This window comes from Pseudophryne corroboree, chromosome 1, assembly GCF_028390025.1.
Source record: "Pseudophryne corroboree isolate aPseCor3 chromosome 1, aPseCor3.hap2, whole genome shotgun sequence".
Lineage (NCBI taxonomy): Eukaryota > Metazoa > Chordata > Amphibia > Anura > Myobatrachidae > Pseudophryne > Pseudophryne corroboree.
This window is the reverse complement of record NC_086444.1, coordinates 93,645,177-93,658,048: the sequence shown is the minus strand read 5'-3', so window position 1 is coordinate 93,658,048 and position 12,872 is coordinate 93,645,177. Positions and strand designations below refer to the sequence as shown.

The 12,872-nt window shown below is 45.1% G+C and overlaps 1 protein-coding gene across 2 annotated transcripts in view; it reads left to right on the top strand.

Moving 5' to 3' along the window:
• OXCT1 (3-oxoacid CoA-transferase 1) overlaps positions 1-12,872 on the top strand; it is a 335,539-nt gene that overhangs the window by 74,175 nt on the left and 248,492 nt on the right. The window contains exons 6-7 of one of the 2 annotated variants that reach the window (XM_063961471.1): positions 3,043-3,149; positions 8,736-8,796. The exons of the other annotated variant lie outside the window; for it this stretch is intronic. Coding sequence (XP_063817541.1) covers positions 3,043-3,149; positions 8,736-8,796 — 168 coding nt within the window. The remainder of the gene's footprint in view (positions 1-3,042; positions 3,150-8,735; positions 8,797-12,872) is intronic. 2 annotated transcript variants of the gene reach the window in all.

Here is a 12,872-nt window from a genome sequence, read left to right as displayed (position 1 = left end):
CCATACGTGTTCCCTCCGGTGTCACTCCTGCCCAGGGTAATTCGGAAGTTCAAGCAAGAAAAAGGAAATCTGCTTCTCATAGCTCCGGCGTGGCCCAGATGGCACTGGTTCTCAGACCTGCAAGGCCTATTGTCAGAGCGTCCACTTCTACTTCCACCACGCCCAGACCTCCTCGTTCAGGGCCCCTGTGTCTACCAGGACCTAGCCCGGCTGTCTTTGACGGCGTGGCTCTTGAAGCTTCCGTCTTAAGAGCTAAGGGTTTTTCTGAAGAGGTCATTAAAACTATGTTGCGGGCCCGGAAACCGGCCTCTACTTGGATTTCCCATCGGGTCTGGCATTCCTACTTTGTTTGGTGCGCATCTAACCATTATGACGCTTCCAAGTTTAGTACAGCGAAACTTTTGGCTTTTCTACAGCAGGACCTAGATTTAGGCCTGCGTCTGGCCTCCCTCAAGGTTCATATTTCTGCCTTGTCGGTGTGGTTTCAGAGAAAAATTGCGACTTTACCTGATGTTCATACTTTCACTCAGGGTGTGTTGCGTATCCAACCTCCCTATGTCCCGCCTGTGGCTCCTTGGGACTTGTCGGTGGTTTTGGAGGCGTTGCAGGAGCCTCCATTTGAACCTCTTGGTTCAAGCTGACCTTAAGTGGCTTTCCCTTAAGGTGGTGTTCTTGCTGGCTATTGCCTCTGCTAGAAGAGTGTCTGATTTGGGATTCTTGTCTTGTAGTTCCCCATATCTGATTTTTCACCGTGACCGGGCGGTTCTTAGGACTCGTCCCGGATATTTACCTAAGGTGGTTTCTTCGTTCCACCTTAATCAGGAGATTGTGGTTCCAGCTTTTGTTTCTCCTGATTTGTCTCCCAAAGAGCGGTCTTTGGATGTGGTACGGGCTCTCCGTATCTATGTGAAGAGAACTGCTTCTATTCGAAAGTCTGATTCTCTCTTTGTTTTGTTTGGATTTCACAAACGTGGCTGGCCTGCTCACAAGCAGACCCTGGCCAGGTGGATTAGAATGGTGATTGTGCATGCTTATGTGAAGGCTGGTCTGTCAGCTCCTGTTCACATTACGGCCCATTCTACTCGGTCTGTTGGACCTTCTTGGGCGGCCCACCGAGGTGCGACCCTTGATCAGTTGTGCAAGGCGGCTACGTGGTCCTCCGGGAACACGTTCATAAGGTTCTATGCCTTCGATACTGCCGCTTCCCAGGATGCTTCCTTTGGACGCCGGGTTCTTGTGCCCGCTACTGTGCGTCCCCTCCCATAAGGAACTGCTTTAGGACATCCCCATTGTCCAGACTTGTGGAGCCCAGTGTACCCCGCAGCAGAAAACGAGTTTTATGGTAAGAACTTACCCTTGTTAAAACTCTTTCTGCGAGGTACACTGGGCTCCACAAGGCGCCAGCCCTGACGCACTTAGCTTCTTTGGGTTGATATGGCATTAGCCGCTAACACTTCTCTTGTCGTGAGAGTGTGGTGTATGTGGCTACTAACCTTTGCCGTCTCTTTTCCTGCTACTGCATTGGGCTGGTTAACTAAACTGAGCTCCTGTGCTGGGAGGCGGGGTTATAGAGGAGGCAGCGCTGTGCATTCTGGGAACAGTCAAAGCTTTGAGCCTGTTGGTGCCTCGGATCAAGATCCTACTCTACACCCCATTGTCCAGACTTGTGAAGCCCAGTGTACCTCGCAGAAAGAGTTTTAACAAGGGTAAATTCTTACCATAAAACTCGTTTTTCTGAGTATTGGGCTACAGCCTGAAATTTTAGGAAGATGGACTGACAGGTCACATAGGGGAAGGTGATAGATTTTTTGAAAGCAACCTATGAGAAGATAATGTAGGTAGAATAAAAAAAAAATGCAGAATGCAGACTTTTTGGGCGCTGCACCTATAGCACCTTACTACCTGTATTATAATCTGCGTATTCGGTGATGCAGTTTATTGTTTATCCACTAGGTGGTGCTGTAGGAACAGACGTGCTTGGTAGATCAGGGGATTATCTTGAGTTGTTCAAAATGAATGTAGGAAATGCTTTATGTACTGCTGTCAGGGTACATGTAGCTGCCATATCATTCTGGATGCAAGCTGTGATTCCCTTTCTTTCCACTCATCACTAACCAATGTTACTTATATCTCCGTAGCCAGCACTGTCTCCACTACACAAATGTCAAATCAAAGTAATCCCACATTGACTTATCCATAGATGAGTGTTTATCTTGGGGAACAGGAGTTTATTTTTTTCTGTTCTGTTATATGACTACACAGCAGGTGCTGACTTGATGACTGTGGAAGAGATGTGTCAAAGCTTGGAGAGAAGTTAGGGAGCATATGTATCAAAGTTTGGAGAGAGGTAAAGTACCAACCAATCAATCAGCTCCTGTCATTTTTAAAACACAGCTTGTAACATGGCAGTTACAAGCTGATTGGTTAGTACTTTATATCACTCTACTTTATCACTTTCCAATGGTTGCTACATCTCCCCCTTTAACTGACGATGTAGAATGGTACCTAAAAATATATGAAGATCCTTGCTAGTAAAACTGACCAGGCTATTGTCTGAAGCTACTGGGGGGATATGGACAAGTGTGAATGAGAAGGAGAAATGCATGCCCTTGTGGATATAATACAGTGGGATCTATGTACTAAGCCTTGGAGAGAGATAGAGAACCAACCAATCAGCTCCTAATTGTCAATTTAGAGGCTGTTTGAAAATTGACAGTTAGGATGGTTCTCTGTGCATGAACGTGCAAGGCAAGTGTTTGCATACAGCTCATTATGGCGCAGAGAGGGGGGGGGGGGGGGGTGGAGTGGGTACTAATTACCCAGACAGGAGCTTACTGGAGGGGTGCAGCAGGGGCCCATCACCCCCCCCCCCCCACTCCTGAATATACTTACCTGATCCAGGAAGCTCGTCCCTCAGTGACAACTTTGGGAAAATGGGGCCGCACAGTGAGTAAAAGCAAAGACTCTGAGACAAAGAGTCTTTGCTCTCTAGTGTTACGAAGCATGGAACTTTTATTGAACATTCTCACCCTTCTCGTCTAGGTCAAAGAATTTAATGGCCGTCATTTTGTTATGGAGACCTCTATCACAGGAGACTTTGCTCTTGTGAAAGCTTGGAAAGCAGATCGTGCCGGGAATGTTGTATTCAGGTGAGGTCACACCACACTGTCTCATCCCTCTAGTGTGCCGTCACGTGGACGAGAATGTCTGTAGATGTTTATGTGAAAGTGTAGAAATTTCTACATTGTCCGATCGTTCAGAAATTGTTTTTGTGTTGAACCTGAGGAAGTCAAACCAGTGTGTCTGGAGCCAATGAAGCCTCTCCTGAAAAACAGCAATTGGTAGAATTTCTGGATCAGTCACCTCCCCACCCCAATACAGACTGTTTCTGAGCTGCACTCAATGCCAATGTTCATGTAGCTCAGTAATCATTTACTATTGCGCGTCTGCAAAAATTTCAGAAATCCGCTACGACGCAGAGCGTCCACACAAAGGTGGTGGTGTGATAGGGGCAGACGGTATGAGAGAGGTAGCGGAAAAATGATAGGCATTCCTGGGAGTTGGATACTAGTCAGAGTTGGGAGAAAACAACGTTGGCTTTTATTTTTTGCATTACTGTTTTAATAAAAAAATGGAATCCTGCTTCTTATATTAATACTGTGAAACATTGCTATGCATTTGAGTCCTTCATCAGCCATCTTTCAATGCTTTCTACATTTACAATCCAATGTTATCAGGCTTTGATCTGATTTATTTTACATATTCCTATTTCATCTGATTATATGTAGATAGACTAAACATTAAAATATACAAAGTGCACTCAAAAGACATCTCATGTTTTGAATTGAAATAAACATGAAGGAGATTAAACAATGAGGTGTTTTTCTGTGAGATTGTTAGTTGTAGTTTTCTCCTGTCCTATAGGATTGAAAGGGGAGGAGTTTGTGGAGTCTTAGCTGATGCTAGGCAGACGTAGGGCCTAATTCAGACCCGATCGCTGCAACGGCAGCGATCACGGACGCAGCCCTTTGCCTAGTGCGTACGCGCACCCAGTAAGACCCATTCAGAAGCGAAAGCATCTCACTGGTGCGATCGCCTCTGCCTGATTGACAGGCAGAGGCGGTCGCGGGGCAGGAGGGGGTGTACCAACGGCGTTAGAATAACGTTGGTGGGGCGCGGTACGAACAACGCAGGTGTGTCCGGACCGTTGTGGCCGCAGTGGCTGCGTGACGTCACACACAGCCGCTGCGACCCAGAATGCGTCGGGTAGCCGTCTGCCTGCGCAGGTAGGGAGCTACTTGGCAGGTGCGAAAGCATCACCGCCGTGCTTTTGCACCAATGCGGGGGGGGGCTGACTTGCAGGGCTGACTATGCTGGACATCCCCCCGCATGTCAGAGAATCTGATCGTAGAATCTGATCGTAGATGTGCTAGATTTAGCACATCTACGATCAGGTCTGAATCACCCCCTTAGTACCTATCTGATCTGGTTCACCTTCCCTATTTCTCTTTTGTGTGTGAATTTACTGCATTGGTTCAGCTCACTCAAATGAAGACCACATGCAACAAGAATGTGGACTAATGCCAGGAGGATTCCATTATCATAGGCTTTTTTTTAAGAAGTCACATCACAGGGCCTGTAGTCACAGCACCAGAGTGTTTTTGTAAGCAAGAACCATTTGGTTTAAACCAGCCAGCCCTGCTACTAGTGTACACAACAATGGGCCATTCAGTGGCCTTATTATGGGAGTATTGCAGGCAATGTTCCCAGACTCAGTCGTAGGAAGCCGTGTTAAGACGAAGAAATTGCACCTTCCATAGGGTTGATGCAGTTTTCAATGCAGCAATTACAATTACAGTGTGATCGGCTCTAAAAATGGGCGTCTCAGTCCTTGCACATTTGGTGGCACAAATGTACACAAGGGAAGAAGTTTGTATCAGTTGACCGCCAATAGATGCTGCTTTATTTGACTCGGAATCATGTCCTCAGTGTCTTCTTTGGGACTTTTATACCTGTGTGCAGGATTTCTTCTAAGAGGTGTCCAAGAAATATCAAGATTGTTTTAGTGAGTTTGCCATAACCACCTCATGTGAATAATCTTACAGGTTATTCACCTTTACAGTAAAGAACCCTTCCATATGTTGATGGTGAAACATTTGCTATTAGTGACTCATTTCCCCTCTATTGTCCTTGGTGCAAAAAACCCATAAGACAAAAGTTGTCTTGGCCTCGGGCGTGCTAATAAATATTAGGTCACTTCTAAATATTTCTTATTTTCCGCTAAAGTAAAGTAAACCTTGTTTTTCTTAAGCTCTTTGTACTTTACCTCCCTTTTATTAATGATTTTTTTTATGTTTTATTTATAGTGTCACATATCACATTACCACAGACTACATACAACTTTAACAATTTTCACATTTTAGCCCCAAAATAAGTGGTTGGATCAACACACATTTGCAGTAAGATCTTAATTGGCCAAAGTGCCACCTGTTATAAAGCCTGCTGCATTCTGGATCAAAACATGTAAAATGACGGCGCTATTTGTAGATCTCGCTTCACGTCTGCCAGCCTGAGAATTGCATTTTCTTATTTCTCCCCAACTGTCTTGTGGAAGTTCGGATCACTCAGCAATATGTAGTTGCCAGGGAAACGCAGCCTGGCTTATCCTCTTGACAGATGCCTCTAGCACAACCTTCTCCTCTTGGTGCACACGCTAGGTATTATATTCTTAATTTTCCTTTTTGGACATAATCTTCCGCAAAATAAAGATGTGTCCATATATTATTCTCCAGAGCGCATTGTGCTTCTGCACAGCTGGCCATTTAGCAATCACGCCAAATTTCCCAAGAATGTTCCCCTTCGGATTTTATTTTTCATGGTTTACTCACCAAAGCATCAGCTTAGAATAATTATACTCCAGTCACTGCTTCAGCGTAAATATTTAGTTTTTATGTTATTTGTTGCATAAATATTTTGTAATGGACTTTTTATACCCTGCAAATATTTTACACAACCTATAATGTGTTTTGTTTTGTTTTTTAAAACAAGATTTTCCTTTTATTAAAGATACAATTTCCATATGCGTACAATAGAGCGCACAGTAAAAACAGTTATCCAGTTATAACAATATTAAATGAGCAATATGGTCAAATATGGTGTCAACCCAGTCTGGGAAAAGGGTGTGAACCTGGATCCACATCTTCCACCCTCCTTCCATCCATTTGTAAAAAGAAAGAAGATAAAGGGGGTATTCAATTAGTGACGTTTTTTTCAACCAGTCGAAAAAACTGCACTTTTCGCCAGTTTTTAGGTCAAATTTACATTCGACCTATCCAATGCCCGTGATGTGTTTTTCGACTGGTCGAAAAATCCGGCATTGACGAAAAACATGTGTATCGCCGATACACGTGTTTTGGCGAATTTGCAGGCGTTTTCGCCCGTTTTTGGCACAATTTTCACCCATGCCGATTCAACAAAAAAACTAACAAGTGAAACAACATGGGCGAAAATGGATTCAAAAATGGGCAAAAACGCCCGCAATTGAATACCCTGTGTCGAATTAGTGCCGTTTTTTCGACCATTCGATAAAACGGCACTTAATTGAATACCCCCCCCCCCCCCCCCCCCCCCCCATAGCCACTAAAGTTTTGATTCACCATAATCTAATCCTCATCAAAAGAAATTGGGAGAATTTGAGAATATACACACGTTTTATTGGATTCGGTATGATATATTGGCAGACGGGATGCCGGCTTTCAGTATATACAAGCCTGTCGACGCAGGACGCTGCAGGTATTGACTTAATAGACATCTCTAGTATTCTCTCCATTGCGCCAATGCCAACACTGAGTATCGTATTGTAATGTAATACGAATAAAGGAGTAATGGGATGAAATTGCTCTTTAATAAGGGTTCTGCCTCTTTAACAGGTCATCTAAAAGGTTATTACCTACAATGGGGTAAATTTACTAAGATGGGCATTCTATTTAAGATGGGATGTTGCCCATAGCAACCAATCAGTTACCAGGTATTATCTTCTAGAAGGTGCTAGATAAATGAGAAGTAGACTCTGATTGGTTGCTGTGGGTAACATCCCATCTTAAATGGAACTCCCATTTTAGTAAATTTACCCGAATGCATTAAATTGCCAAACACTGACCTCTTCATCAGTACACAGACCATTTTTTAAGGCTGTCTCTACTGGGGCACGGAAGAGTTAATCTCTGTTTGGTAAATTCCTGCGAGTTACTTGTACCGATGCTTCAGTCTTTTCCATGTATAGAGAATCTAAACTGAGAAATAATTATGTATTAAGAAATGGAAAAGGGGGATTATGAGCCAGTTTGATCCAAGTGCTCATCTGTTAAATGGAAAAGGCACATTGACATTCTTAATTTTAACAGAGCAGCTTAAATAGTTCTAATTCCAAACTCCAGTACTTTTTATGAGCGTATGCCTGCGGTTTTGTATATTATAGTTAGTATATCGTGAAATATATTCTCCGTGGAACTTTATATTCTCTGCTTAGGGAATTTAGGGTTTTGCTGGTAAATTGTTTCCTCTGTTGTTGTTTTTTTTTTCTCCTTTCTGGAAACTTCTTATTCCCACTATGGGCAGATACAGCCGCCAGTTCTGTACTTTGACGTCCCACGTTAATCTACCACGCATATCGCGGTATGTTTTTGCCACGAACCTCGTAACAGTTTGCACAGTTCAGTAACAAACGTCAAATTGCAAGCGCCGCGCCAGAGTCACATGGTGTCTCTGCAATCTGCAAATTGTGCTTAGTCCATGAAAGAGTGGGACTATCATCCTGAACCCCAAATAAGTGGCAAATTAGATAGTAGGACAGTGTAGGCGGTTGTTATTGGCCATTAAGAAAGCATCAGGGGAAGATAAATGGTGTCAAGTGGTTGATATTGACAAATTTGGAAAATGATAGCCAGCAATTGTATTTTAGCAAATAAGTGTTTAGGTATTTTGGGGTATATTGAAATGTCACTATTGTGATGTTTACATACAAGTTTGTGAAATATATGTATGTAAAAACACTTGCAACCCCCATATTAAAGTTCCAAAACCTTTTCCCATCAATACAACACCCAACGTACATGTGTCACACCATACCATCCAACTTATGGAGGCGACTTCTGTGTGCCGTAGTAGCGACCCTGCCTGAAAATGGGGAGTGGCCTATGGGAAAGGGCTTGGCTCCACAGGGGTGCCGAAATCGCGAGCCACGCCTCCCATTTTCGTCATTGTGGGGGCATACCCAGCGCTCTGAGTTGCTGGTGTGCCTTCAGTTCCCCCCCGTCTACCGTTGCTCTGCTAACTGCAGGTGGAACCTAGTATAACATGTTCCGTGTATGTTCTTCATTTCACATTTTGTTTTTTTGTTTGTTTGCTTTCGCTCCTTGTTTGCCATGTGTCATTGAACACAGACAATGTAAAGACACAATTGTAAGAGTAACGTGTATCTCTGATTTTGCTCATACTCAGACACTGAAGACTTTTGCGTTTTGTTTTGTTGTTATTATCAAGAACACTTCTATTGTATCAAAACAAATCAAGATCAAAACCCAACTTTGTTCGCCACACCCCTTCTAGGGGCACTGTGATTAGCCAATGGTTCTCTGTTTATAATAAATTTAGAACGTTACTGGTTTCTGTCCACCGTTACATGGAATCAGTTTATGTTCTGATATTTCTTTTAAACACGTTTTTGTTTTAAACAGGAAAACGGCGAGAAACTTCAACCAGCCAATGTGTAAAGCAGCCAAAGTAACAGTCGTTGAGGTTGGTAAAGGTCCACTTTATGCGTCTTGCCGGTGAATGACATTAATGTAATACATGCAAGGGATATCTTCATTTTGCCACTTTGCATAGTAGCAGGTTCCCCATAGCTTTCTATGATGGTGTGAGTGTTGTCTCTGAACACATTGTGTAATCTCTTATAAAACTATGAATCCATTAAGTCTTGTAGCCTTGGGGAATAGCTGCTGCTGATCTAACTCCTGCATGAATTCTACGTCCCGATGATGATATTCTATTGGCCGATTAGCATATGAATAATAGCAGCTTAAACTTGCCGCAAATCATGTTCACGGTTACACCATTAACTCTTAGCTTAACTGCTTTATTCTACAAACGTTGTTTTTGGGGGGTTTCGGAATAATTTTCTGTTTCCCCGGCTTTTCCTTTTTAGGCGTTACCTATGTCTGTATGATTTAGGGGGCTTGTTTGTTTCTGGCTTTGAATATTGGTGGTCATTCCGAGTTGATCGCTAGCTGCTTTCGTTCGCAGCGCAGCGCTCAGGCAAAAAAACGGCAGTTCTGCGCATGCGTATGCGGCGCAATGCGCATGCGCGTCGTACTCTTACAACGAGCGATGTAGTTTCACACAAGGTCTAGCAAAGCTTTTCAGTCGCACTGCTGACCGCAGAGTGATTGACAGGAAGTGGTGTTTCTGGGTGTCAACTGACCGTTTTCAGGGAGTGACCAGAAAAACGCAGGCGTGCCAGGTAAAAACGTAGGCGTGGCTGGTGAAACGTAGGTGTGGCTGGCCGAACACAGGGCGTGTTCATGACGTCAAAACAGGAACTAAATAGTCTGCAGTGATCGCAAGCTAGGAGTAGGTCTGGAGCTACTCTGAAGCTGCACAAAATTATTTTGTAGCCGCTGTGTGATCCTTTCGTTCGCACTTCTGCTAGGCTAAGATACACTCCCAGAGGGCGGCGGCTTAGCGTTTGCACGGCTGCTAAAAGCAGCTAGCGAGCGAACAACTCGGAATGAGGGCCATTGTTCTATGAATGGTGGAAAAAGGAGAACGAATTGCTTTTTATTGTATTATCTTTTGCATACCCCTCAAACTGGCGCTTTTTCGGTTACTGTCCGCAGTGTCCCACGGGGGGAAATTTGGAGAGCATTCTCTATCACTGCTGCTCTGCACGGCACAACGTCTACACAGTGTGGAGATCCTGGGTGCAGGCCAGCATTTCTGGGAGTGCTGGGGACGCCCCCAGAATTATGGAATTGGGGGTGTGCCACCTTTTTCAGGCGTCCTGAAATTAGACACCCATATGTTGGGAGGTACGCCTTTTGTGTTTTGCAATTACGCTGAAATGTGTAAGTAATATAGCAGATGAGGAAAGGGGAAGATTGAATTAGCTGCGGGTTATGTCAGCCGGGTTCTCCTCCCAGGTAAAGTGCCCAGAGCTATTTCTGCTTCCACCTTCAGGAGAAATGTGCGTTACCTGCAGTCTCTGGGCTGCTGACAGGTTCACCAGGGGGTACTGTATCTAATTAAATAGCTCCAGGCTCTTGCCCCAGGAGAACATGAGTGACACAACCCGCAGCTACTAGAATCTGTGCCGTGTTATCATTGGTTTATTACAGGAGCAGGACTGGATCAGAAGTCACATGACATCCAGACTGCCATCACTATATGAGTTGTAAGATTTTATGTAAGCATCCTGTTGGAGGGCTGCTTCCAACTTAGGGCTTAATTCAGAGTTGATCGCAGCAGCAAATTTGTTAGCAGTTGGGCAAAACCATGTGCACTGCAGGGGGGGCAGATATAACAGTTAGAGAGAGTTAGATTTGGGTGGGTTATTTTGTTTCTGTGCAGGGTAAATACTGGCTGCTTTATTTTTACGCTGTAATTTAGATTTCAGTTTGAACACACCCCACCCAAATCTAACTCTCTCTGCACATGTTATATCAGCTCCCCCTGCAGTGCACATGGTTTTGCTGCTAACAAATTTGCTGCTGCGATCAACTCTGAATTACCCCCATATTTATTAACTCTAAAATAAATTGATGGTTATCATGTTTTGACAACTAGCTACCTACCTGTGCGGTTAAATTTAGCTTCACTTAGCTAGGATAACCCAAAAGAAACAACTAGTGATGTAGTAATGTGTCCTATGGGATATCCCCTTTAGGAAATCTGCAGAGCAATGTCCTTCATGACTGTATTGGATAGAACAGATGATTCAGAGTGTAGGAGAGATAAAACGAGCAACACAGAGGAGGCAGGGGAAGCAAACTTGAAGTAAAGGCTCCAGGTCATTTGCTTTGGTGCATACGTTAGAAATATTTACTTATGAACATTCTCCTGACTTCATATAGCATGATAGCCCTTTCAAACATAGGACCCGCGGATTTCCCTGCTTCAGACCCGGGATTTTCACCTCTGAAAAATCCCGGATTTTTGCTGGGACCCCCTTTCACACTGAACCTGAGACCTGGGAAATTCCCGGGTCGACCCCTTTCAGACATAAGTCTGGTCTGCCCTGGCAGCCAGATCAGACCAGGCTACTCTAATCTCACATGTCTTATATATACACACACACACACAGACGTCACACTCGTACATTTACACGTCTTACACATACACATGTCACACTCAAACACACATATATGTAATATATACACACACATGCCAAATTCATATACAATATACACACACACACTCTCACTCACTCCAACAGGCCTGTTTTTTGGCTGCGCCGGATGCTTCAACTACGCACAGCAGCACGGACTACAGCAGCCGGTGCACGGCCCCTCTTCACTCCGGCCTCCTCCAGGCAGCTCCGCCAATCAGGTGCGACCTGGGAACAAATTCCCGGGTCGCACCTTTCAGACCTAAGCCGGGTTGTCTTCTCGGGACTTGAGTCCTGGGAAAAACCCTGGTCAATTGCAGGGTTGGCGACCCGGATCACGTTCCCGGGTTGGTGCCTTTCAGACATACCAAATTCCCGGGTTGATGCGCGTTCATGTGCAAAATCCCGGGAATTTGGGCATGTCTGAAAGGGGTATTAGTCACCTGACCCTTGGCCACTTACAGCTGCATAATCTATCCGCTACCATCCCACTTTCTCTGACGTCATAGTGGATGCTGGGGACTCCGTAAGGACCATGGGGAATAGCGGCTCCGCAGGAGACTGGGCACAAAAGTAAAGCTTTAGAACTACCTGGTGTGCACTGGCTCCTCCCCCTATGACCCTCCTCCAAGCCTCAGTTAGATTTTTGTGCCCGAACGAGAAGGGTGCACACTAGGTGGCTCTCCTGAGCTGCTTAGTGAAAAGTTTAGTTTTAGGTTTTTTATGTTCAGTGAGACCTGCTGGCAACAGGCTCACTGCATCGAGGGACTAAGGGGAGAAGAAGCGAACTCACCTGCGTGCAGAGTGGATTGGGCTTCTTAGGCTACTGGACATTAGCTCCAGAGGGACCGATCACAGGCCCAGCCATGGATAGGTCCCAGAGCCGCGCCGCCGGCCCCCTTACAGAGCCAGAAGACAGAAGAGGTCCGGAAAATCGGCGGCAGAAGACGTCCTGTCTTCAACAAGGTAGCGCACAGCACTGCAGCTGTGCGCCATTGCTCTCAGCACACTTCACACTCCGGTCACTGAGGGTGCAGGGCGCTGGGGGGGGGGGGCGCCCTGAGACGCAATAAAAACACCTTGGATGGCAAAAAATGCATCACATATAGCTCCTGGGCTATATGGATGAATTTAACCCCTGCCAGAATACACAGAAAAACGGGAGATAAGGCCGCCGAGAAGGGGGCGGAGCCTATCTCCTCAGCACACTGGCGCCATTTTCCCTCACAGCTCCGTTGGAGGGAAGCTCCCTGGCTCTCCCCTGCAGTCACTACACTACAGAAAGGGTTAAAAAAGAGAGGGGGGCACTAATTACGCGCAGTATTAAAAATACAGCAGCTATAAGGGGAAAAACACTTATATAAGGTTATCCCTGTATATATATAGCGCTCTGGTGTGTGCTGGCAAACTCTCCCTCTGTCTCCCCAAAGGGCTAGTGGGGTCCTGTCCTCTATCAGAGCATTCCCTGTGTGTGTGCTGTGTGTCGGTA